This window comes from Bubalus bubalis, chromosome 3, assembly GCF_019923935.1.
Source record: "Bubalus bubalis isolate 160015118507 breed Murrah chromosome 3, NDDB_SH_1, whole genome shotgun sequence".
In the NCBI taxonomy this organism is placed as follows: domain Eukaryota; kingdom Metazoa; phylum Chordata; class Mammalia; order Artiodactyla; family Bovidae; genus Bubalus; species Bubalus bubalis.
The window spans coordinates 14,974,795-14,999,437 of record NC_059159.1 but is presented as its reverse complement, the minus strand read 5'-3'; the positions used below and the strand labels follow the sequence as shown (position 1 = coordinate 14,999,437).

Sequence of the window (24,643 nt, the reverse complement as noted above, 5' to 3'; positions counted from 1 at the left end):
TTTTATGAGAAAATTAATTGTGATTGAAGAGATTTCAAGGCCCGTAATCATTTAAAATAACATGACCATTATCTCAGAAATATTTATTTTGGAGTTTTTTTAATGCGAGATTTAGGTCTGTTATTATTTGAATTTTACCTTTTCACACATTGTAAGCTATTAGATATAGACTTAGGTTTTCACTTCTTCATATTCCAACTAAACACTGGAGAGCTACAGGTAAATATTGTTGACCTTCTAGTGCTATTTATATTGAAGTACAAGTCATTCCTGCAAGTCATCTTTGTCTCTAGGTTTCTGGTGCTGCACCTCCTAGACCAGGAAGTAGTTTTGCTCATTTTGGGTTTGATGAACAACTTATGCACCAGATTCGGAAGTCTGAGTACACACAGCCCACTCCAATACAGTGCCAGGTGAGTAAACATGGTCACAAAGAGTCGGGCAGGGCTGAACAACTGAACCAAACCGAAGTAAATACAGCAAAAGAAAAATGAAGTGGAATGACATTGTGATCTTTTTTTTTTTTAAACTGACAAAGCAATAAAACACTTTAATACAGGACTGTATTGACATGGATAGAACTTTTGAAACCTTTAAAAATTAAAAAAAAAAAAAGAGCAAAAGTGAATATTTTACCACTCTTTAAGTTACTGATTGCTGTCACCTTCTGAGATGGACCACATTCTGTCCGTGGAATGTGAATCTCCAAATAAACTGCTTTCACTTCACTATGGCTCGCTTTTGAATTCTTCCCTGTGCAAAAGCCAGGGGCCCTCATTTGGTGACCTGTCTTAGGAACTCAACTGAGACCTAGGACATGAGGTGTTCTTCTCCCCTTCATCACTTTTCTTTGATTATAAAAATGTAGCCCACTCTGTCCTCAGGTCAGAGCCCTGTTATCTGGCCACTTGTATCTTTCACTAGTGTGCTGTATTAATAATTCTACTTTTTACCTGTTTTAAAAAGTTGCTAAAGGACTAAGAAGTATTCTTTTGTTTCTGATAAATGTCTTGAAAATATGATCTGAAGAAAACTGTTCATTAAGCCTAAACTGAATAGAAGTTTGTGTGTGGAGAAATTTAGCACCGTCAATTAAGAGGATTCCTTTGTCCATGGCCTGAAACTTCTCATTTATAACTGAAAGTAATAGCTTCTGTTTGCCATTTATAAATGGACTTTATTCTTTTCCACACAGTTCAGTATGTGAATGAGACATTCTGTACCTTCATGGTGAGGGGGGACAATTTTTTTTTTTTAATTTTAGCAATGATAATGTTTCCTACAAATCAAGTTTATGGGAATCCAGATGTTTCATTCTTTTTTTCCCCCCCCAGGTATTTCTTGTTATTCCATAACCAGTGTGCATAGCCTAGGACATTTTTGTCCCATTGGAAATAAATGTCATTATTAGTCATTTGCCCTTTCTCAGGGTTGCCTTCAGTTCATCTTTAAAATTGAAAGTTTAGAGTGGGTACTACTTCTCTTTTTCCTCTAGGGTGTACCTGTGGCATTAAGTGGTAGAGACATGATTGGTATTGCCAAAACAGGCAGTGGGAAAACCGCTGCCTTCATCTGGCCCATGTTGATTCATATAATGGACCAGAAAGAACTGGAACCAGGTGATGGACCAATTGCAGTGATTGTGTGTCCCACTAGGGAGCTCTGCCAGCAGGTATGTGGTTTATGTAGAGTGCCCCCTTCCATATGTCAACTAATGAGGACTCATCAGCTGGGTAGAATCACCAGGAAACTGTGTTGTTTTTTTTTTTAATAATTGTGTGAAATACACAAAATTTACTATTTTAACCATTTCTAATTAGGTGTACAGTTCAGTGACATTAAGTAGATTCACATTGTGCTCTCAGGAAACTTCTGGAAAATATTGCATATTATGTATTTTCTATATAACCAAGTGATTTGGGAACCAAGTTATTTGGGAACCAATTGATTTGCCTTTTGTTCGGTGAAAGGCAGTAACAGGATCAGGAAGAGAAGTGAAAAAGAATAATCACAACAAGATTTTAGATAGCCTCTTAAGATGTGATAATGGTAGCCTGTTTATTTTCTTTATGAATAAAATTGTGTTTGTATTTTCTACCTTTTGATTTTCTATTGACATCACATTTTGTGTGTTTTTCATAACTCCTTTTTGGACTGTGACAGAGGTTAGTGTCACAGTGTTTGTTCATATGCCGTTATGTTACCTTTGTAGATCCATGCAGAGTGTAAGCGGTTTGGGAAGGCATACAATCTTCGATCAGTGGCTGTGTATGGAGGAGGGAGCATGTGGGAACAGGCCAAGGCCCTTCAGGAAGGGGCAGAGATTGTTGTTTGTACACCAGTAAGTATGTCTTGGGTTTAAATAGCTTATCAGCCTCTCTCGGTATGGAAAAAAGGTCAGTTGTTGGAGGGCATTTCCCCTGAAATGTAGTGAAGCAGGGTTGAGAATACTCTGAGGCAGTGATAGCTTGTGGCTTTGGTTTAATTTTGGTTGCTGGACTAAAATAGCAGTCTAGTAAGATTCTTTATATGCTACAAATTTCTGTCTGCATCAAATAGTTTTTCTTAACACTGTCCTGGAAAATGGATCCATGCTTATGGAGAGCCTAAGTTCAGAATATGGTCAAAACTGCCTTGAAGATTGTAGTTTAAACATTAAGACCCATCAGTAAGGCTTTAACTTTGGTCATTTCACAAAGCCTCACACAAAATAGTTTTCACCTTTTTTCTACAGTTTAAATCACAATTAATGTAAAGGAGGAAGCCAGTGAAGTTTCAGATTTTCTGTTCTTTTGAGCACAGTAGTGCATAAATTCCAAGGCTGTCAGACTAGTTGTATATTGCAGTCTGAAACTGGAGTGTTATTTTTTTTTCCAGGAGCAGAAGTCTAGAAAGTTCTTGTAAATACATTTAATTAAACAGCCCTCAACATTGGCAGGTTTCCCTGTGGGATTCACCAGCCAAGGATTGAAAATATTCAGGGGAAAAAAAGTCAAGAAAGCAAACTTGCATTTTCCATATGTTGGCAACTTTTTGTGTAGCATTTACACTGTGTGTTATAAGTAATGTAGAGATTATTTAAAATATACAGGAGGATATGCATAGGTTGTATGTGCAAATACTGCTTAATTTTGTTTAAGGGACTTGAGCTTCCTCATAGGGAATGAGGCTGGAACCAGTGTCCAGCAGATACTGTGATGACTTGACTTCCTGTTCATTTTCTGGCTCTCGTAGGGTCGACTGATTGATCATGTGAAGAAGAAAGCTACCAACCTTCAGAGAGTCTCCTACCTTGTGTTTGATGAAGCAGATCGAATGTTTGACATGGGATTTGGTATGCTTTGAATACCAGATTCTTCTGTCTCTGTCTTAATGACACTAGTTTTTTCCATGTCTTTCTAGACTTAATTTTTTCTCTGTGTGAGAAGCTAAAAATACTCCTGGGTAGGGTTGGACCGTAGAGATAGAGCTAAGACATTAGTTATTTTTAGGAGTTCTTTCAGGAAAAGTATGTTAGGCTTAACTGGGTTGAGGACATTTGAAAGTGTCTGTGAATATAGGGAGAATATTCTAGGCTTTATTTTTATTCACCTGCCTTTGATTGTGGAGGTCAAGGTCTGTGTTACTCGGGAGGTAGGTGCCATATCCTTCAAGGCCTTTGCTTTCCTGTCTTCCTTGACTTAACCAGCTGTGTGAAAATTCTGAATAACTGTCTTTGTTGAGTGGAACACCACTGAGCCTAACCCAGCTAGGTGTTGGGCTAAGTGTTTCTGAGTTTCACACTGAGTGACAGGTCTGGGAGTTCAGAACTTCCTTAGTTCTTATAATGTCTTTATAGAAAGATTTTTGCTGTTAATAAAATGATTTTCCAGGTATCCCAAACTGTCACACAGAGTTATAATACTGATTTTATTCTTCTACTTCTTCCAGAGTACCAGGTGCGATCCATAGCAAGTCATGTCCGTCCTGACAGACAGAGTACGTATGAAGCAGTTTCCTTAAGCCACATTTGTACTCAGAATAAACACCTATTTATTTTATTTTATAACTCTCAGTTATGGCAGTAAAAATAATCATGTTTGTACTGGTAAGGAACCATAAAGGGGAAGATAATGACAGTTTATCTGAGCTAGACAGGACCTTAGAGATCACCAGATAGAACTCACTCATTTTTACACATGATAGTCCCGAGACTGAGAATTAAACGACGTGCCGCAGTTCATAACATTTTATCACTGGCTAGAGGCGATACACAGTGCAGATCTGCTGACTTGAAATCAAGAGCCTTTTTCTGAACCGTACTGACAGCAACATCTGCCTTAACTGAAAATGTGTAAAATTAAAACAATGGTAATTTTTTTTCCTTCTTGAATTAATTTGTAAACTTCACTGGGCTTTCGTTTTTCAAAAACTGAGCAGTGAATGTCAGTAGGAGCTTAGTGAGTATTCAAAAAAGAAGTGATACTGTTTCTTTAACATGGTTTACTTTTTAGCTCTCTTATTCAGTGCAACTTTTCGGAAAAAGATCGAAAAACTGGCCAGAGACATCCTGATTGACCCCATTCGTGTGGTACAGGGAGATATTGGAGAGGTAAGCCTGAGCAGGGCAGATGGAGTCCCAGTGGGTTATTTTTCACACTGGTGACATGGATTTCATTTCTCACTATTGAGAGAAAAAATGTTACGCACTTACGGATGAGGCATCGTGTTTCAAATTTGCTTTAAAAGCACAAGGGTTGGGGGCAATAGGTGAAATATGTTTGGCAAAATGTTAATAATTGTTGAAGTCTGGTGATGGTTACATGGGAGTTGATTTTGTTCATTTTATTCATTTTGAATGTTAAAATTTTTTCCACAATAAAAGGTTTCTTTTTTAAAAAACTTATTTTGGGGAAAAAAAGAGCAAGTCTTGTCTGAAAGATGCTGGTCGGTTTGCATGGAAGTAACATCTTCAGTGATGGTGGGAGGCGGCCATGCACAGTGTGGAGCGGGGAGATTTGAAAGGCCTGTGGAATTAAGTTTTTGTTTTCCTCACCTATACATATGCCCTATGTGGAAAATTTCTCTGAATTGTGATTAGGAAATCAAATAAGGCCACCTTGAGAATTCCTTAATATGCTTAGTATGCTAGTAAAGTTCTGTGCTGCTTCTGCTAAGTCACTTCAGTCGTGTCTGACTCTGTGCGACCCCATAGACGGCAGCCCACTAGGCTCCCCTGTCCCTGGGATTCTCCAGGCAAGAATACTGGAGTGGGTCGCCATTTCCTTCTCCAATGCATGAAAGTGAAAAGTGAAAGTGAAGTTGCTCAGTCATGTCCGACTCCTAGCAACCCCATGGACTGCAGCCTACCAGGCTCCTCTGTCCATGGGAATTTCCAGGCAAGAGTACTGGAGTGGGTTGCCATTGCCTTCTCCAAAAGTTCTGTGTAGTTAGCTTTTAAACATTGTCCACTTTGATTGCTGAGTGCCTTCTATGTGTGGGTATGAATTGTACTAGGACCTCTTACTCTATTGGGAATAATCTGAATAGGCATGTCGAAAAGTATTGCAGAGCATTGGGGCTTAGAGATTATTTAGGTATATGTACACATGTCAGCGGAGGGCTTCCCAGGTGGCACACTGGTAAAGAAACTCGCCTGCCAATGCAGGAGGTGCATCAGGAGAGGTGGAGAGCACTGTGATTTGAGAAGGGATGTAAAATTTGAGTTGCACTTGACTTGCTGAAGGAAAGCCCAAGGATACGGGGATTGTTCATGGTTCTTCTAGATGCAGGTGGAAAGTGTGGTGTCGGGTTCTTACTCAGGAGCCCTGTGGCACAAATGTTGCCGTCATCTTTTTCATTTCTTTTCAGGCAAATGAAGATGTGACTCAGATTGTGGAGATTCTCCATTCTGGACCTAGTAAATGGAACTGGCTCACCCGGCGTCTAGTGGAGTTTACCTCTTCAGGGAGTGTCCTCCTGTTTGTTACTAAGAAAGCCAATGCTGAAGAGCTGGCCAATAACCTTAAGCAGGAGGGTCATAATCTTGGCCTGCTCCATGGTGACATGGATCAGAGCGAAAGAAACAAGGTTATTTCAGACTTTAAGAAAAAGGACATCCCCGTCCTAGTGGCCACAGACGTTGCAGGTAGGGTATGCGTTTCCCCAGTAACCTTCGGGTCCTGTGTTGTATGGGTTGCTCTGTCTAGCTATGTAGACCTGTAACATCTGAAGAGGCCAGTTGAAGGCACTCTGCTGGCCTGGCTGTCCACGCCCCATGAGGCAGCAGCTCAGAGCACGGTGATCACAGTCTGGAACTCTGAGTAGCACTTCCCACTTAATATTCCTCTCTGAAAAAAAAGAATCCCTGCAATTGGAAGACACTTGAGGATGAAACTGTTAACACAGTTACATCGTAGGCTGTGTCCCTGAATGTAGTAGATATCTTAGTTTGATTATGTAGTTTGACATATTTCACTCAAGATCAGAAAAAAATTTTGAAGTGTGATTTTTGAGTTTGTTCCAATGAGTTTTAATAGCTAGACTTAAAAACTTGGTATTTTCTCCCAGAAAGGTGATCACTTCTCAGCCTCAAGACACATTTGATGTTGGTTGTAAATTTTTTTTTTTTCCCCCAACGTATTTCTGGTCAAGAGAGAGGCCATGGCAGGTTACCGGTAGTAGAAAATAGGTGTCCCTACACACTAAGTTTACCTAGCGTTGTAGAATCTATAATAGTAGCGTTCCTTTTAGAAGGGTGGCTCACGTACCTATATCTCAGCACATCAAACCATGTGCTTTGCTTAGATAAGAGGAATGTGGCTTCTTAGGAGGTAAGCATTTTGAGTGACTTTGGTGTTTTGACTTCTGATAAAGAGTAAAAGAATTTGGTATTTTATTTCAGCCCGTGGTCTGGACATCCCTTCAATTAAGACTGTCATTAACTATGATGTGGCACGAGATATTGACACCCATACTCATAGGATTGGCCGCACAGGACGAGCGGGTGAGAAGGGCGTGGCCTATACCTTGCTGACACCCAAGGACAGCAATTTTGCTGGTGACCTTGTTCGGAACTTGGAAGGAGCCAATCAGCATGTTTCCAAGGAGCTCCTAGATCTGGCCATGCAGGTGAGTGGCTGGACGCACTTCAGGGAAAAGCTTCAGTATGCCAGAGGCAGGTAACCTAGAAACATAACAATCAAGTCGGGCAGGCAGCACTTACAAAGCATAGATTGGTATTGTAGGACATTAAAACTCATCTGATTTGCCTTCTCATTCTCTCAGCAACATACATGTTGAAAAGCTATTCCTTTCTTGTGCTAAAATCTGTCCCTCAAATTTCTGCCTTCTTGCCGCATATCACACTTGTGAGCAATTTTACTGTCAAAGTTACTATTCTCCTCACTGCCCTTTACCCCAGTTTTTTCTGATGGTGGCTAAAAATGTATGATGTATTTTTTAAAAAAGCATTTCACTACTTCTCAGACCTTTGACTACACTGGTTGTTTAACCAAAACTGAGTGAGGCATTCTACTGAATTAAATCTTGAGTCATCTTGATACATACAGTTCCCAAATTGCCAATGTATTTGGGATACATGTTCTGATAGTAGAGACTTCCGTGTTTTTCAGATTCATAGGTCAGCCTGCAGGGCTGTTCACCTGTAATGCAGTTGTACCGTGGAACTACTGCCCATGCTTCCCACCCTGGGAGTAGAGGACCGGCATTTCAGGGGAGAGTAGAGTGATGGTTCCTTCCCTGTCCTGGAGAGCCAGTCCTAAACTATATTGTCTTTGGTGTTTTCCTACATCTCATTGTGTTTCAGGCTTCCTATGTTGTCAGACTGATCAGCTTCTCTGACCATCACCTTGCCACCTTTCCCTCTCCTGGGGAGCCAATCCTAACTAAGTTTCTGAACCAGATATATTTTGTTTTTGGCGTTTTCCTACATCTCATTGTGCTTCAGGCTTCCTGTGCTCTCAGATTGATCAGCGTCTCTGATCAGCACCTTGCCACCTTTCAAGTACTTTTGACTGTAACTTGTGATAGTCAGATAAAGCTCTAAGCTCCCCCAGAGATTTTACGTATAGATTGTCTGAGAAATAGAAAATAAATTCATTTTCCACAAGGAAGTTAGAAATGGCCCAGAGGAACTGCTCTGCATTTGAAGTGTGTTGTAATCATTTCCCTTCCTGGAAGCTCTGAAGGAAGAAAGGAGCAGTGAAAGGAAGCCTTAGCTAAAGGCTCCTGGCAAATCTGACGGATTAAGCTACCAAAAAGAAGCTAACCTGTGGTTCCTGTGAACAGTTCCTCCTTTGCTGCAGATACATTGGCTAAAGATTCTCCCTCCCCTTTAGTTTCCTCTTTGACTTTGTTCTCTTTCTCTGGGTGCCTCTTCCTCCCGTGACTTAACCTTGAATTGTGTTTGCTTCAGAATGCCTGGTTTCGGAAATCCCGCTTCAAAGGAGGGAAGGGGAAAAAGCTGAACATTGGTGGAGGAGGCCTGGGCTACCGGGAGCGGCCTGGCCTTGGCTCTGAGAACTCGGTGAGTGCAGACTAGAGCAATGTCCTTCAGACTGGTCCTGCGTCTTTCATGACGTTAGGACTGTTCTTATTTACCTGAGTCTCAGTGAGTTCAAAACGCTGTTATCTGCTGACTTGAGTCAGTACAGTGCTGGTTCTTAATGTGACTTTATATTAAAGAAGTAACTGTGTCCTTGACTGACTAGATGTGCTCAGGAAATCAGCATAGATTAGCATTGGTTCTCCAAGTGTGGTCCCTGGACCTGGAGCAAATGCAGTCTCATGGCCTACCCTAGACCTGGTGAATCAGACTCTGGAGGTGGGGCCCAGTGGTCTTTCTACACGCCCTCCAGCATTGGCCTGAAGCCAGAGGGTCCCTCTGTAATTCAGCTGTATCTTGTAACTAAACGCACAAACGATACTACACCCTGGGAAATTGGTTCAGATACGAGAGCTAGCTTTTCTCACAAACCAAATAACAAAAGCTCCCCCTGCCTGGCTCTCATAACTTTCTTGTCACTCTGATTCTTAAGCCAAGGAAGAAAGATGTCAGAATACGTGTCTGGATCACTGTAGTTAACTTGGTGCCTTGGTGAAGTGGTCTGTCCCCGTGTCACAGTGATGCTGCTGCTATGGGTCATGCAGGTGATGGTGGTAATACCGAGCACGTAGTATGTGCCCGGCCAGTTCAAGCAGCCACACATTAACTCAGGCTTCACAGTCACTCAGAGTAATACAGCTGGCACACTGAGGCACCCAGGGTTACACTGTGGGAAGCATTGAAGCTGAGGTTCAGACTCCTCAGGGTTTGGATGTAGAGCCTGAGCAGTTATGTATGTGCTGCACTGCCTTGTGATCAGCTTTGGGCATAATCTGACCTCATTTCTTATTGTTAGGGTGGGTTCTCAGAAATAGATTTAATGGGTTGAAAGGCATAAAATCCCACACCTATTTCAGCTCCCTCATGAGTTTCCAGCACATTGAGGCCCTTCTGTGGCAGTGGGCTTCCCTGCTTACTCTTCCTTTCTCATGCGTGTGTTTATTTTTTAGGACCGAGGAAGTAACAACAATGTAATGAGCAATTATGAGGCCTACAAGCCCTCCACGGGAGCCATGGGAGACCGGCTGACGGCGATGAAAGCGGCTTTCCAGGTGTGAAATCAAACACTGGGGGCAGTGGTGAGGGGCCCTGATCTTCCCGAGATGGTAGCTGGCCTTGTAGACTAGATGCTGGATTTCCCGAGGGCCTTCCCCCATTTTCAGTTCTGAATATCTAGAGCTTACCTAGAGCTGCAGGTATAGAGGCTGGACAAACCCCTGTTGCTGGTCATCCCCTTTAGGCACGCTCAGGGCCCTCGACCTACAACAGTATCAGTGTTCCCTCTCTGCTCTAAGAAACATCAAGGTGCCAAGGCTCTTGTAATCTGGTTGAGAGTGATTGCCATTTTTTAGCTGAGACAAGTTTGGTTCTGTGTCTCTTATGCCCTGAACCACCTCTCATCCTTCTGTACCTCCAGTTAGCTAGCTGGGCCATTAGGTTTCTTAAACTTACTGTCTCACCCGCTGCTGTTGTCTCTCTCTTAGTCACAGTACAAGAGTCACTTTGTTGCTGCCAGTTTAAGCAACCAGAAGGCTGGAAGCTCTGCGGCTGGGGCAAGCGGATGGACTAGTGCAGGGAGCTTGAATTCAGTTCCAACTAATTCAGCCCAGCAGGGCCACAGCAGTCCTGACAGCCCCATTGCCAGTGCCACGAAGGGTATCCCAGGCTTTGGCAGTCCTGGGAACCTCAGCAGTGCCCCGGTGACCTACCCTTCTGCTGGAGCTCCGGGGGTCAACAACACAGCTTCAGGGAGTAACAGCCGAGAAGGGACTGGGGGTGGCAATGGGAAAAGAGAGCGATATACTGAGAACCGGGGTGGAAGTCGTCACAGTCATGGAGAGAGTGGCAATCGGCATGGCGATAGCCCACGGCATGGAGATGGGGGTCGCCATGGAGACGGGGGTCGCCACGGAGATGGATACCGCTACCCAGAGAGCAGCAGCCGTCACACCGATAGCCGCCGTCATGCTGATGGTCATCCTCACGGAGAGAACAGGCATGGAGGGGGCGGAGGCCGACACGGGGAGAGCCGGGGTGCCAATGACGGTCGGAATGGTGAAAGCAGGAAGGAAAGTTGTAATCGTGAAAGCAAGATGGACCCCAAGGTGGACAGCCCCAAGGTGGACAAGATGGACAGCAAGACAGATAAGACTCCTGATGGTTTTGCTGTCCCCGAGCCGCCCAAGCGCAAGAAAAGTCGGTGGGACAGTTAGAGGGTATGTGCTGAAGTGTGAAATCAGTTGTCTTTAATTTTATTTTTAGATTTGGTAACTAGGTGTCTCAGGGCTGGGTTGGGGCCCAAGGTATAAGGACCCTGGGCCCTTAGTGGACAGCTGGAGTTTGGAGACGTGACCCATTCACCTAGGGAACGTTTCAGGTATTTTCTTGGGAAGCTGCTTTCGTCTTAGAAGCAGCCAGAGTCGGCAGCTTCTTTTGGCTCTTGGTGTCACGAGGGTCAGTTGAGGATACCTTGGGAGAAGGGGCCTTACAGGGCACAAAACTCACTCTAGGTTTATATTGTATGTAGTGCATATTTTTTACTAAAGTGTCACCTTAAAAACATCAACAAGTTTTTCTGTGGCCAGGCAGTCCTCATTTGAGGCTGGATTGATGGTATAGATCAGTCCTTGGAGGTGTTGGGATGTGCACGGAAGCGCTTCCAATCCTCTGCAGGGGAGGTGGGGGGAGGGGAGGAGCCTGATGCTACATGAGAGTTGATGCTCAGGTTTCCCAGCCAGCTTAGTGTCCAGCCCTGAGGCAGGAAGCAGCAGCCTGCCAGACCCAGAGTCCCTGCAGCTGAGGGGTAAAGACGATCCTGGAAACAGGACTGCTCTGGGCCTAAACTGTTGCTAAATTTAAAATGAAAAACAAAAACAAAAACAAAAAACCAACAACAGCTTTTAAAGTGTCTTCTATTTCATTGTATTTTTTTTAACTTGCCACAATGGTAGAAAAATCTTTTGCTGAAATGATTTTGATGATTTTTGTTCTATCTTGTTTATAAAAGGAAAAGAAATATACATACTTCAAATTTTGTGACTTTGTGAAGGTTTCTTTAAGATGTGCATTCCTTTCTGCTTGCTCTAGTAAATGTTTTACTACTGGGACCTGTGAATTGCTTGTCATTTCTACTTCACCATGAGTTGGAACATAGAAATATGATTTAGCACAGCGCACAGGGGTGTGAACACCCAAGTGTTTTGGATCTATCAAGTTCCCAGGAACTGAACTGTCAGACATTTATCCTGGTTTTATTCAGAAGATAACGGGGGAAGACTCGAGAGAACCACTTGCCCAGGCACAGGCTGCAGTGGCCGCCACTGTGGTATGGAGCTTCCCTTGTGATTTAACAGTGGTGAGACTTCTTGCCCAGTGCCCCACGTCCTTCACAGAAGGGTTGTGGGCTCTGATAGTGCCAACAGCATTTTTAGTGGGGCTTTGATGGGAGCGCTTTCTTCCAGTCCGTATGATGCCCCCCTCACTGCCCAGGACCACTAGAGTGCAGGTAGCTGGAACCTGTCTTTTCAAAGACTGAGGCAGGCAAGGGCAGGGCTGGCACCAAGGAGGCCGGAAGGGGCACTGAACCCCTCCTCATCCTCACAGTCCCTCAGAGGCCCTAGTGGCCCCGCTCACTTCCGCTTGTGCTTTTTCTTCTGCTCCTTCCTCTGCTGTGCTCTTTGGTCCTTCTTCATCCTCGAATCCACCACCTTGAAGTGACCTCTGATCCCAGCTGGCCGGCGCACTTTGCGGCCCACACCTTTTTTGGCTACAACATAGGTGACCTGGCGTTTCTCTTTTCCAAGCCCGGCTTTCTTGTAGAGACTGTAAGCGGAATACACAGGTTAGAGGCTTCCTGCTGCTCCCTGATTCCGTGTACCTTTGTGGGTGACCCCTGGCCCCTCACCTTCGAAGCTGTGCCACTTTCTCCCGTTCTGAGATGTCCACCGTGTTAACCACAGCTTCTGCCTTCTTCTTAGTCTGCTCCAGCTTCTTGAGCATCTGTTGGGGGACCTCACAGTCAGGCCAGCCTCTTCTCCTACCCCTGCCCAGCCCAGCCCACCCAGCATCTCAGGTAGCCCCAAGCTCACCCTCCGTTTCTTTCTGGCCTTGGCCTCAGCCACTTTCTTGATGGGCCGTGCATTGATTTCCCGCCAGCGTTTCCGGTAGTGTTCCACTTCCTTCTTATCGACAGGCAACTGTCGTATCCTGTGCTGCTTTTCCTCCTGCACAAACCAGTCTGGAAGCTCCCCCTCATCCTCATTGAACGTGTACCTAGGTGGAAAGAACACCAGATCAGGCTTTCACAGAAACCATCCCTGCCACGCCCTGCCCAGGTTGATTCTCATGACTTCTGGCCCCTCACCGGCTGAAGGAGTCGTCTATGAGGTCCCTCTTGGCTTTTTTGGAAGAAGCAATAAGTGCACCTAGAGCAAGGCCTTCAGGGTCCAGGATCCGACGCTTCACTAGGGAGGGAAGCAGAGATCACAGCTCCGCCCCAACACCCACACCTCCGGTGGCCTTCCCTCCCACTCAGTGCCGAGCTCTCACCGGGGTCCTCGATAGGCACCACCTCAAACCCATCGTCGTCCTCTGACTTAGGCCCACGGCCTCGCTTCTGCCCACGCTGTGATTTCCAGCTGTGCAAGAGGGGAAGGACATGCACCCATGTCCCACTGTACCCCACGCCACCCAGACCCAACCCTAGTTCTTAATTAAAACTGCCTGGGGAACTTCCAGAAACCTTGCCCTCAGGCTGCACTGCAGATCACTTAAACCAGAACCATCTGTATTTAGCTCTCCATCTCCAGCTCTCAGACGATGGGCCAGAACCACTGCTGCTCCTTGAGCCCTCCCGTCAGCCGCCACCACTCACCTCTCCTCGTCCTCGCTGCTGCTCTCGCTGTCGGAGCTGCCATCGCGCTCCTCCTCTCCAGGCCCAGGGGCGACCTCTGACCCCTTAGGAGCCCCCACCTCCTTAGCGGCCTCACCCTGGCACGGGGGAGGCCTGCTTTTGGTCTCCTCATTGGAAGGCGGTGGCGGCGGCTGCTGCCCCTTGCGACGGCTCTCAAACAACAGCTGGGCCTGACTGATCTCCAGGGCCTCGTCGGCGTCGTCCTCAATCCCACTGAAGCCGTCCTGCGATGGGGGAATCGTCAGGCACCCCCTCTCTCCCAGGGAACGCCAGCCCTGGTCTGTCTCGGCCCCTAGCCTCTGCTTACCTTGGAGAACCACAGGCTGGCCTGTTCTTCCTGCAGCACCGCCTTTTCCTCCAATGGTACCAACAGTGGATTCTCTTCTTCCTCCTCTTTATCGTCTTCCGCTTCAGCAAATCGTACACTGTAGCCCCAAGGTCAGCGGGTGTGTCAATGCCCTGGAGGGCTTGCTGCCCCCCACTCCCACTGGGGACTTGAGCTGAGGGTGCCCTGTAGACACCTCCGCAGACACACACACACACACACACCCCACACACACACACCCCACACACACACACACACTCCACACACACACACACACACACACACACACACTCCACACACACACACACTCCACACACACACACACACACACACACACACACACTCCTTACCACTTTCGGTCCTTTAGACTCTGAGGTTCTTTGACTCCTGCCAGCTCCTCTGGATCCAGGTCACTATCCAGAGATGCGTCGTCGTCATCCTCACCATCTGATATATAGATGTCATCTCGTGGCAGGTCAGACAAAAACGTGTCTGCAGCACTCATGTCCCCCTGTGTTACCTCCTCTAACAACTGAGGAGCGACAGAAACAGAGGTCAAGGGCATGACAAGGAACACACTGCTGTAGCCCTCCCAGTTCACCATCTTAGTCTCAGCAACGTTAGAAAAAACACTGTGGCAAGTACATTACCTCCTTTTATAGACAGGGAGGTGACGGGGCTAACTTTAAAACACCCCATCCTAGGCCACGTCACTCAGCGTTCTCTTCTTCAGTTACTGGAAGGAACAGGTTTATGGAAAAGCACCCCATGGCCTAACTGGTGTCAAACTTTAAAATGTTTTAAAATCACTGGTTTTCAAAATACTCAGAAGGCACCTTATCACTGGAGAATATCTACAACTGTTGTTTCCATTGAATAAAGGAGTCCAGCAACATACATCTAACGGTAAGAACTGTTTCACTTATAAACCACTTGTCAACTCCAAAATCTGTTCTCATGGCAAAGACAGCTACTGTTTCCTGACTTACACACCAGGAATCACACCTAACCATCTTTGTTTATTCCTTCCTAGCACCCTAGTAGGTGGTTTCTGTTAATATCTTTTACAGATGAGGAGAGAGGCAAAGCATGCGAAAAGCGTGGTCTGCTCCAGGACCAGCATGCTCTCTGGCTCCGGTACGATGTGACCCAGCTGTTACCTTTCCACACAAGAGCCACAGAAGCTCATTTTATTTGTGATGCTGCTTTTACCAGGAAAAGCAGGCTCTCTAGCATTCAGCAGAAAGCACCGTCCAACAGCCCAGTGCAGCCAGGTGCTGACTTGGTCTCAATGAACTGAGCAACACTGTGCCCGCCTCCCCGAGGCACACCCCCCAGCATATGCACTGGAAACCCAGGAACCCTGGCTGCATCACCTATCACCTAATCTGGCAACGAAAGCCTTGTGGTTCTGATACTCTAGTTCTACAAGGATAAATAAATCTACATCACACTCAAAAAGCTTCCTCAGTTCAGTTCAGTCGCTCAGTCGTGTCCAACTCTTTGCGACCCCACGAATTGCAGCACACCAAGCCTCCCTGTCCATCACCAACTCCTGGAGTTCACTCAGACTCACGTCCATTGAGTCAGTGATGCCATCCAGCCATCTCATCTTCTGTCGTCCCCTTCTCCTCCTGCCCCCAATCCCTCCCAGCATCAGAGTCTTTTCCAATGAGTCAACTCTTCGCATGAGGTGACCAAAGTATTGAGTTTCAGCTTTAGCATCACAAAGCTTCCTACTCTACCATTATTTTAGGTTTACGTCTCCTCCTGGTCTTTGAAATACAAGGCTCTTGTTTTTTCCCAGCCTCCCCTCACCAAGTCATTTATGGGCGAAGACAGCAGCCACGAGCCATTCAGCATACCGAACCAAAGGCCTCCAGGGCGCCCACCTCTCAACACCCACGCAGGTCCTGCCATCTCCTGCGTGGGCCCCACCCCACCTCACCTGGTGACCCCGGATGGTACGCAGGGAGAACATGCCAGTCTCCCCCTCGTCTGCGATGGAAACCCCGGGAAGATCCATCTTCAGCTCCACGCGCTCCCGCTGCTTCCTCTGCTCACGCAGCAGCTTCTTCTTCTTCCTGAGGGGCCGGGTTGAAGAGTTACAGCTGCCCAGCTCTGGAGATTCCCCAGCCAGGCCTTCACACTCTCCCGGATCTTCACCCACCAAGGGACTCAGGCGTGGTGGTCCCCCAGCTCCCCTCACCTCTTTAATTCTGCCACCTCCTGGGCCTTCATCTCTGCCAGAGTCCGGTTCAGCTGCTCCTCCTCCTCCTCCTCCTGAGATGGCTGCGGCCCAGTCCCGGCTGCGGCCTCCTCCTCCTCTCCTTCCTCTTCCTCCCCGGAGCTGAGGCTGACACAAGTGTCCCAGGAGCTGATTATCTCCACAGATGCCTCCCGCCAACACCTGCTCAGCACCTGCCCTGGCTTAACTCCCTCCTCACCTGATGTCCAGTGCCTTTGCTTGCTCCTTCAGCTTCTTGGCCACGTATCGCCGAAGCTTCGTTCTCCAGTTCAGTAGCGACCTGCCCCAGAAATACCATTCCTGACCCTACTGTCGCCGTCCCAACCTCCTCCTGGTTTAGGTCCATACCCCAAACCTCACGTGTGAGCCACATAAGTCCGAGGACTCAGGCCCCAACCCCGCATCTCCAGCACAGCAGCATCCTGTTCCCCAAGATCCAGCGTCATGTCCCTCCCAGGCCTCCCCGCTGCCCTCGGGGCTCCCAGAACTTCCGCCCATCCCCAGCACGAACCTGAGCTCCTTGCGCCCCAGCACTTTGATGTCCTGACAGCACACCCGAATGTCCTCAGTGGTGGCTGGATGCTGTGCCAGCTCTTCATCGTCTAGTGAGATCTGTTTTGGGGGGAGAGGAATAGGGAGATGCTCAGGCTCTGTTTCTGGGGCTCCCCCACAGCCCTCAAGTCTGGGGACTCACTTCACTGGCTTTGGAGAGGAAGTCAACAGGGTTGGCAGCTCGGAGGAAGTCAGTGACGGAGGTTCGGTGATAGAGAGTAAGGTCGCCCTCAGCGTAGCCTTCAGCCTTAAGAAGGGAAATAATGAAGGTTGAGCAGTCAGTCCCTTCTGGGCTGTCTGTAGGACCCACCAGGCCCAGCCTCCTCCAAGTTCCATGACCTGAGAGTGGGCCCACTCCCTTAACACACCTTTGGCTTCTTCTTAGTCACCAATTCTGTAACAGTCTTGGCCTGAACTTCAACTTCCTTGAATGCAAACTTGGGGTCAAAGAATTTACTGTCAACCTTGTCAGGAGCCAGGAAACCTAAGATAATAGGATTCATGAGCAAGTGTGCTTTGGTAGGTAGGAGACCGAATCAAGAGAACAAATGAAGTTACACCCACCTTGGCAGACTACAAAGATCTCCGCAGATTCATGACGAGAGGCTTGGGGCTTGGTGGCCTGGACACGGCGGAAGAGCTGCTGGAAGATCCACAGTAAGGGCTGATAGTCACGGGAACGGAAAACCTTTGTGATGAAGCAGCCACCACGGCCCAGAAAGTCACAAGCCAAACGCAGAGCCATCAGCGTCAAATGGGCTGTGGGACAGAGATGGTAAGCTGAGGACCTCTGCAGCCTGAGAGGGCATGCCCGCCTCCACCCTTATCTCCACGTCCTCTGACCCCGGCACCTTGTGAGTAAGCATCATGGGCCCAGCTAGCTCCAACGTTGGGGGCCCCATCATTGAGCACAACATCAACCTTCCAGGTTTTCAGCTCCTTCCTCAGGGCCTACAGAGAAGGAAGAGATTATTGTAACTGAAATACAGACATGGCTGTGAACAGAATCACTGGTTCAGCCATCTGTCCACCCAATCATTTGTTGAGTGCCCACCACAGGCCAATTCCTGTGCCGTGGACAGGGGATACAACGATAAGCAAACCTATCTGTCCTCGTGGAGCTTAGTCTATACAAAACCCGCTGGAAAGGATTTCATGGAAATCTCTGCACTTCCTCTAACTCCAAAGACTTCTTTCGTGAATAAAGATGCTGGATGGACACAGTGTCTTTCGGGCCTTGTCACAGAGATAATGTGTGGGCACTGCTTAGGGCATGGTAAACAGGAAAAACGTGCCTTCAGGGGATCAGGGTGGGAAGAGGGATGGATGCAAATGTCTACTTATAAAAAGGATGGGACAAAGAAGGTTCCTATTACCTGCCTACAGCGTTCTGTTGTGATGTCCTCCTGGAGGGTCACCACATTGGGAAGAGGCTTGATTGGGACCAGATCCACTCCTGGAAGAAAAGAGGGCAGAGGATTCCAAAAGGCTGCCTCAAGCAGGGAGGAAGGAAATGCAGAACCATAGTGTCTCACTCTCCCACCCCCTGGAACACCTAAGAGAGCCACCGGTTACTCACCCACAATAAGGCTGGATACAGGCATAAACTTGGCAGCCACTTGCAGCCTATAAAAGAGATGTAAAGATTAAAATACCCTCGACCACCTCTCTCTCTCCCTTGACAATCTGATCTCCCACCCCTAGTGTTGGGAAGTCTCTGGGACCTGGGACCTTTTGCTGCAGTGTTTGCAGTTGAACAAACAACTCCTCAAGTAATAAAATACAAACCACAAGTGACTAAAAATAACTGTATGCATGCCCAGCTGGGGTAAATTTTGGACAAGATACAAAAGACAAAAAACAAACAAATCCACTGCCACTTATGAAGAGCTAGGAGCAAAAGCAGGGTCCTGCACTTGCCCCCGACACTCACCATCACCAAAGGGGTGAGCTAAACCACCTAAGCCACTCTCCTAAGGCTGGGCTCCTAGATACACAGCAACCCTCACCCCATATAGAGAATCAGCTCATACCCCTCAGGGAGCTAGCAACCAAGGGAACGTGTTACTCGTTCTCATGCCCTCCTGCTGCAGCAGGGGCCCCAATAAAGCTTTGCCTGAATTTCCTGTCTGGCCCCTAATCAATTTCTACTGATTGGGGAAGGCAAAGAACCCTGGTCTGGGAAAGATTGAAGGCAGAAGGGGATGACAGAAGATGAGATAGTTGGACGGCATCACCAACTCGATGGACATGAGTCTGAGCAAGCTCCAGGAGGTGGTGATGGACAGGGAGGCCAGGGAGGCCAGGTGTGCAGAAGTCCATGGGGTCGCAAAGAGTTGGACACGACTGAGCAACTGAATGGAACTGAAGAACCCTGGTCAGTACCAGTCAAACGTATGTACACGTTCTAAATCTTCCCTCCTGAAGCTTACAGTTCTGGGGTGTACAGAAATTTGAGGCTGGTATTACTGTATCCCTCCCGCCCCTCAACGCAATTCTCAGTCATCCAAGGCTGGAACCCAGAAAGTTTCCATAAGGAGCGTCAGGTGCCAGGTGTTACCCACCATCCACCCGGTGCAGCGCACAGGTCCAGCAATGCTCGGGCTTTTTGCAGAAATTGAAAGCGGCGATTCAGCTGGATCAGCTTGAAAGCAGAGCGGGACCGGTAACCTGGAGGCGGCGACAAAATACTGTAACAAGGTCCGCGAAGCGCTTTCCCAACGGGATTTCTGCGGCCTCCCGACCCACTACCCTTTCTGCGGAAAAGAAACTCAATATTCGGAAAGCGGGGCGAACCGACCGAGGTCGGTGGCTCGCCTGCTCTGACAGCACGAACCCTGACTCACCGGTCTCCTTCGCCAAGTGATAGAACTTGTCCCGCCGGCTCTTTCCGACTTTGCTCTTTTTGCCCATGGTGTAACGTGGAGGCACCACTCAATCGAGAGAGAAAGCAGAAGTTGGAACGTCTCTTCCCGGAGCACTAGATTCCGCTTTCCGTTTTCCACTCGCCGTCGCGGAGACACTACTCATCGGCAACCAGCACCGTTTTCTCCACCCTGGAGCGGCACATGTGGGCAGCATACGTACTTCCGCTTCCGCTTGCGTCCCTCGCGTCCCGGCTCCAAGTTTTCCGCCATTTAGAGCGTGGCCACAAATCTTATTCTCTGTAATTCTTCCCCAGGTTTTACATGTTGGAAGCTGGCACCAAGAGAAATGGCGCCAAAACCGAATTTCTAGAGAGTAACTTTAGGAGTTCTGTGCCTTTTACACCAAAGATCCTGACCTCGCGTACCCCCGTCCCTCCCCTCATGGCCCTTGTTATTTGTTACCTTCCGTCCTCACACCCCGCCCATTGACCCGGAACTGTTCTCTTCCCGAGTCTTTGGTACCCCCCACCCTAGCGAGCGCCGGCTTTGCGCCTGCGCGCCAAAGCGGCTCTGATGCCGGCGGTCTCCGCGGACGAGGGAAGATGGCGCTTGACGGACCAGAGCAGGTATGGCGGCGGCGGCCGGGCGGGGACCGGGGCTGGATGCGAAGCAGGTGCGATCCGAGGTGGGCAGCCGGCCGGTGCCAGCGGGTCGGAGGAGCCCGGGGTGGGTGAGCCAATCTAGACTGGGCCTTGCCTGGGACCGGATCTGCTGTGTCAGCGCCGCCCGCGGCGGGTCACGGTGAGGCCGGGAGTGGAAGACCGGGTGGAAGCCGATTGAGTGAGGAGGAGTGGTGAGAGCAGTGGGAGCGGGAACCCACTCTTGCGGGAGTCGGGGGCCCCGTGCTTCCTGCTGGCTGCGCCTGTACAAATAACATCTCGGGATTGTGTAGCGTTCCGGGTGCGCTGTTTCTTGATTCTCCTGAAAGTCTTAAGAGGTAGGCGGCATTCTTCTTCTGTTTTAGTTTAGTCTTAAGGAAATGGTTGTGAAGAGATGGAGTGAGGGACGAGAACACAAACCTTAAATCTCCGAAATCAACGTGGAAGTAGCTTTATCCCCTGGATGTTTAGCCTTTTGGTTAATAATTACCCTGTGTTCTCAGATGGAGCTGGAAGAGGGGAAAGCAGGCAGTGGACTCCGCCAATATTATCTGTCCAAGATTGAAGAACTCCAGGTGAGAACTGACTTCAAAGGTCCAGAGGGAGCTAGAAGGGGGATGAGCGGATCTCTACAAATCCATGTAATTCTACTGCGGCGCAGTGGAAAAAGTAGTATTGATAACAAGTTAATAGTATAAAATATATGAAATTAACTGTCTCGTGTTCCCCTCAAATCCCACCTTTTTGAATATAATTAATATTCACAGTTTTTTACACATCTTCAAGAGTCAAATTTTAACATAAAAGTACCCCTTAGCCAAAAGTCGTTCCTTTTAAAACCCGAATGAAACGGTTTCTTGTGAAGAGAAGACATAAAGTCAGGAAATGACATTTATCAGAGAAGGGTTGGGGCAGAGAGAAGAAAGAATTGAGGAGTCTGGAAAATGCTGATTCCATGGGACTGAATGAAATGAAACTGAAGAGCCCAGTGCTCTAGCCTAGAGAAGCAGCAAGGACCACAGGAATAAGAAAAATAACGTAAATTGGATGGAGGCGCGCCGCAAGGGAAAATTCTGAACTTCAGGTACATTTGTGGGTATCATATTTGGTTTGTCATTTTTGAAATGCTTTACCTGTGTGACAAAGGTCCATATAGTCAAAGCTGTAGTTTTTCCAGTAGTTATGTACGGATTTGAGAGTTGAACCATAAAGCTGAGCACTGAAGAATTCATGCTGTTGAATTGTGGTGCTGGGGAAAACTTGAGAGTCCCTTGGACTGCACGGAGATCAAACCAGTCAATCCTAAAGGAAATCAACCCTGAATATTCACTGGAAGGACTGATGCTGAAGCTCTAATACTTTGGTGACCCAACGTGAAGAGTCAACTCATCGGAAAAGACCCTGATGTTGGGAAAGACTGAGGGCAAGAGAAGGAGGCGACAGAGGATGAGATGGTTGGATAGTATCACTGACTCAGTAGACATGAATTTGAGGAAACTCCAGGAGATAGTGAAGGACAGGAAAGTCTGGTGTGCTACAGTCGATGGGGTCACAAAGAGTCAGACACGAGTTAGCGACTGAACAACAATGTGTGTTTTCTTTTGTTCCTTATGTTAATCCTAAAAAGAGCCAGGATAGGGGTGCTATACCCACTTGAGGTTTGGTAACAGATCTAGACCTTTCTCATGGTTTTCATTGGCTTTCACTCAGCTGATGATTGCCAGCAGTGGGGCTGGAACTTAGCATTCTGACTCAGAAATCTTCCCTCAATACCCAAGTTCCCACTCTGAGAAACTATGTTAATCAGCTGTTACCTTGTCTCCATTAGGGTTTGTTATTCCTAGACCAGTATTAGACAAGCAGCTCTCCCCGCCCTGCCCCCATGGTTGTCCTGCGCTCCAGAGGCCCTTTTGGAGGACAGGGTCAAGGTTGAAGTCATATTGGAGAATCTGAATGGGGAATGCAGGTGCCCTGTGCTTTCCTCACTCAGCTCATATCAGCCTATGAGGGTCTTGGCCAAGATTTTAACCTCCTCCTGTTTTCCACCCTTTGCTTCTTGTTCTCCAATAGCTGATTGTGAATGATAAGAGCCAAAATCTCCGGAGGCTACAGGCACAGAGGAATGAGCTTAATGCAAAAGGTGAGGAGGGAAAGATGGGAGGGCTGCATGGAGGCAACTGGTGTGAGGTCTGAGTGTTCAGTCTTCTTGAAGCGAGTCTTCACCTAAGTGCCCACTACTTCATCTCTCTCTTGAGTTGCATTGTAATCTCCTTAAACTCGTGAATTCTAGACTTTCTTTTTGAGTCCTTCCTTCAAAACTTCTGATTAATCATGGTGTCTGCTTCCCATCTAGTTCGCCTGCTGCGGGAGGAGCTACAGCTGCTGCAGGAACAGGGCTCCTACGTGGGGGAAGTAGTCCGGGCCATGGATAAGAAAAAAGTGCTAGTCAAGGTAAAGGCAGCAGGACCCGGCACCAGCCACCTGCCTCTGCATTCCAGTACCTTTGTGCGCCGTGAGGACATTGTTCTCCCCTTAGTGTAAGACTCATGGGTCTTCTGGGTGAGGTTAGTGATTTGGTAACTGTTAGGGACGGTCATGCGCCCTTGTTTCTGTAGGTACATCCGGAGGGCAAGTTTGTCGTCGACGTGGACAAGAACATCGACATCAATGATGTGAGTGCAGCCCGGGAGGTGGGAGGTGGGGGTCAGCTCTCACCACACCACTTCCTGAACCTTTGTCCCTTGCCCAGGTGACACCCAATTGCCGGGTGGCCCTCAGAAATGATAGCTACACTCTGCACAAGATCCTGCCTAACAAGGTGGACCCGCTGGTGTCCCTGATGATGGTGGAGAAGGTGCCAGACTCAACTTACGAGATGATTGGTGGACTGGACAAACAGATCAAGGAGATCAAAGAAGTGATTGAGCTGCCTGTGAAGCATCCTGAGCTGTTTGAAGCGCTGGGCATCGCACAGCCCAAGGTGAGCAGGGCTTCTGTGCGAGGGCCATACTGCTACTGTATACCTGCCCCACCCAGGTAGACTGGAGCTTGCTTCCACTGGTCCTGCTCAGCCAGGGGCTGGGGGAAGAGACGCTACCAGGCCATCGAATGGTTTGGGTTTAAGCTCCAGAAAGGACTTTGATGTTCACTTCTTTATCTCTAGCGTCTAACGTGGAATCTGGCACAGTGCAAACACTCAATAAATGTTCCTTGAATGAAACATGGGGGCCAGCTTCCTTCCCTGAGCCCCACCCTTGCTCTCTAGGGGGTACTGTTGTACGGACCTCCAGGCACGGGGAAGACGCTGCTGGCCCGGGCTGTGGCACATCATACAGACTGCACCTTCATTCGTGTCTCTGGCTCTGAATTGGTACAGAAATTCATCGGGGAAGGTAACTGTGGTCAGAAACATGAAACTAAGGTGGGGAGGGGGCAGAACTTGTTAGCTCGTTGACACTTGACTTGGTCTCCGCACAGGGGCGCGGATGGTGAGGGAGCTGTTTGTCATGGCCCGAGAACACGCTCCATCTATCATCTTCATGGATGAAATTGACTCCATTGGCTCCTCGAGGCTGGAGGGGGGCTCTGGAGGGGACAGTGAAGTCCAGCGCACTATGCTGGAGCTGCTCAACCAGCTGGATGGCTTTGAGGCCACCAAGAATATCAAGGTACGGTGGGGTCGGCTGGGGGAAGGACCAAGGGAAGGCCCTGGGTGAGGTGCAGCCTGCCTTAGGAAGGGCTTAGCTGACGCCACCTGCTTTGTCCACTCAGGTTATCATGGCAACCAATAGGATTGACATCCTAGACTCGGCGCTGCTCCGCCCAGGGCGCATAGACAGAAAAATTGAATTCCCACCCCCCAACGAGGAGGTTTGTAATAAGCAGCATTGGCAGCGGCCCCAGCTGTGGTGGTAGGCCCTGGGCTCAGGCTTTTCCCCTCCCATCGCTAGGCCCGGCTGGACATTTTGAAGATCCATTCTCGGAAAATGAACCTGACCCGGGGGATCAACCTGAGAAAAATTGCTGAGCTCATGCCAGGAGCGTCAGGGGCTGAAGTGAAGGTAACAGGAGTGCCCAAGGGAAAGGGGGCAGAGGCAGGAAGCACTGGGTTCAGGGCACAATGGCAGCGCCGCCTTCTTCCCTGCTCAGGGTGTGTGCACCGAGGCTGGCATGTACGCGCTGCGGGAGCGCCGCGTCCACGTCACGCAGGAGGACTTTGAGATGGCAGTGGCTAAGGTACAGGGCCACACCTTTCTGCCTTTGCTGGTGGTGGCTCTGGAGCAGTGGGGTTGGGCACGTGTTCACTGGGTCTCTAATTCAAATGCGCTCTCTCTCCAGGTCATGCAAAAGGACAGTGAGAAAAACATGTCCATAAAGAAACTATGGAAGTGAGGCGGACGTCCTTTGTGTGGATCCCTCAAATAAAGCTCTGCCGCTCAAGACCTTGAGGACCTGAGTCTGTTAATCAGTGGCCG

The 24,643-nt window shown here is 48.2% G+C and overlaps 3 protein-coding genes across 5 annotated transcripts in view; 2 read left to right on the top strand and 1 right to left on the bottom strand.

Moving 5' to 3' along the window:
• Positions 1 to 11,712, top strand: part of DDX42 (DEAD-box helicase 42) — a 36,099-nt gene extending 24,387 nt beyond the window's left edge. For both annotated transcript variants that reach the window (XM_006041623.4, XM_025279844.3), the window contains 11 exons: positions 294 to 413; positions 1,496 to 1,672; positions 2,213 to 2,341; positions 3,235 to 3,334; positions 3,931 to 3,978; positions 4,494 to 4,591; positions 5,851 to 6,127; positions 6,884 to 7,110; positions 8,417 to 8,527; positions 9,556 to 9,657; positions 10,090 to 11,712. In XM_006041623.4, coding sequence (XP_006041685.1) covers positions 294 to 413; positions 1,496 to 1,672; positions 2,213 to 2,341; positions 3,235 to 3,334; positions 3,931 to 3,978; positions 4,494 to 4,591; positions 5,851 to 6,127; positions 6,884 to 7,110; positions 8,417 to 8,527; positions 9,556 to 9,657; positions 10,090 to 10,818 — 2,118 coding nt within the window. In that variant the 3' untranslated portion in view covers positions 10,819 to 11,712. The remainder of the gene's footprint in view (positions 1 to 293; positions 414 to 1,495; positions 1,673 to 2,212; positions 2,342 to 3,234; positions 3,335 to 3,930; positions 3,979 to 4,493; positions 4,592 to 5,850; positions 6,128 to 6,883; positions 7,111 to 8,416; positions 8,528 to 9,555; positions 9,658 to 10,089) is intronic.
• On the bottom strand, positions 11,504 to 19,827 carry FTSJ3 (FtsJ RNA 2'-O-methyltransferase 3). Its single transcript, XM_006041625.4, has 20 exons — positions 19,489 to 19,827; positions 19,207 to 19,312; positions 18,222 to 18,268; positions 18,019 to 18,098; positions 17,494 to 17,593; positions 17,207 to 17,401; positions 17,011 to 17,126; positions 16,785 to 16,889; positions 16,602 to 16,702; positions 16,290 to 16,370; positions 16,052 to 16,198; positions 15,791 to 15,926; positions 14,193 to 14,374; positions 13,825 to 13,942; positions 13,479 to 13,741; positions 13,154 to 13,242; positions 12,969 to 13,068; positions 12,694 to 12,877; positions 12,510 to 12,604; positions 11,504 to 12,427 (listed from the first exon to the last, which is right to left on the bottom strand). Exons 1-20 carry the CDS (start codon positions 19,553 to 19,555, stop codon positions 12,235 to 12,237), a joined length of 2,505 nt encoding a protein of 834 aa, XP_006041687.2. The 5' UTR covers positions 19,556 to 19,827; the 3' UTR covers positions 11,504 to 12,234.
• A 154-nt stretch (positions 19,828 to 19,981) lies between these two features.
• On the top strand, positions 19,982 to 24,616 carry PSMC5 (proteasome 26S subunit, ATPase 5). 2 transcript variants are annotated; one of them, XM_006041626.4, is made up of 12 exons: positions 19,982 to 20,135; positions 20,672 to 20,743; positions 22,239 to 22,308; positions 22,522 to 22,619; positions 22,784 to 22,840; positions 22,918 to 23,148; positions 23,434 to 23,560; positions 23,646 to 23,836; positions 23,940 to 24,038; positions 24,119 to 24,229; positions 24,318 to 24,404; positions 24,507 to 24,616. In XM_006041626.4, exons 1-12 carry the CDS (start codon positions 20,112 to 20,114, stop codon positions 24,558 to 24,560), a joined length of 1,221 nt encoding a protein of 406 aa, XP_006041688.1. In that variant the 5' UTR covers positions 19,982 to 20,111; the 3' UTR covers positions 24,561 to 24,616. The 2 variants fall into 2 exon arrangements, with proteins under 2 accessions (XP_006041688.1, XP_006041689.1); XM_006041627.4 differs by lacking the exon at positions 19,982 to 20,135 and adding an exon at positions 20,242 to 20,506.
• The last annotated feature ends 27 nt before the right edge of the window (positions 24,617 to 24,643 follow it).

Coding starts and splice junctions, on each gene's coding strand:
- FTSJ3 (XM_006041625.4), bottom strand. CDS start 19,555: ATGGGCAAAAAGAGCAAAGTCGGAAAGAGCCGGCGGGACAAGTTCTAT. Junction 16,890..17,010: donor TGACTAAGAAGAAGCCAAAG/GTGTGTTAAGGG, acceptor TCCCTTCTTAAG/GCTGAAGGCTACGCTGAGGG. Junction 12,878..12,968: donor ATAGACGACTCCTTCAGCCG/GTGAGGGGCCAG, acceptor CTTTCCACCTAG/GTACACGTTCAATGAGGATG.
- PSMC5 (XM_006041626.4), top strand. CDS start 20,112: ATGGCGCTTGACGGACCAGAGCAG. Junction 23,149..23,433: donor TGGGCATCGCACAGCCCAAG/GTGAGCAGGGCT, acceptor CTTGCTCTCTAG/GGGGTACTGTTGTACGGACC. Junction 23,837..23,939: donor AGGCCACCAAGAATATCAAG/GTACGGTGGGGT, acceptor TTGTCCACTCAG/GTTATCATGGCAACCAATAG.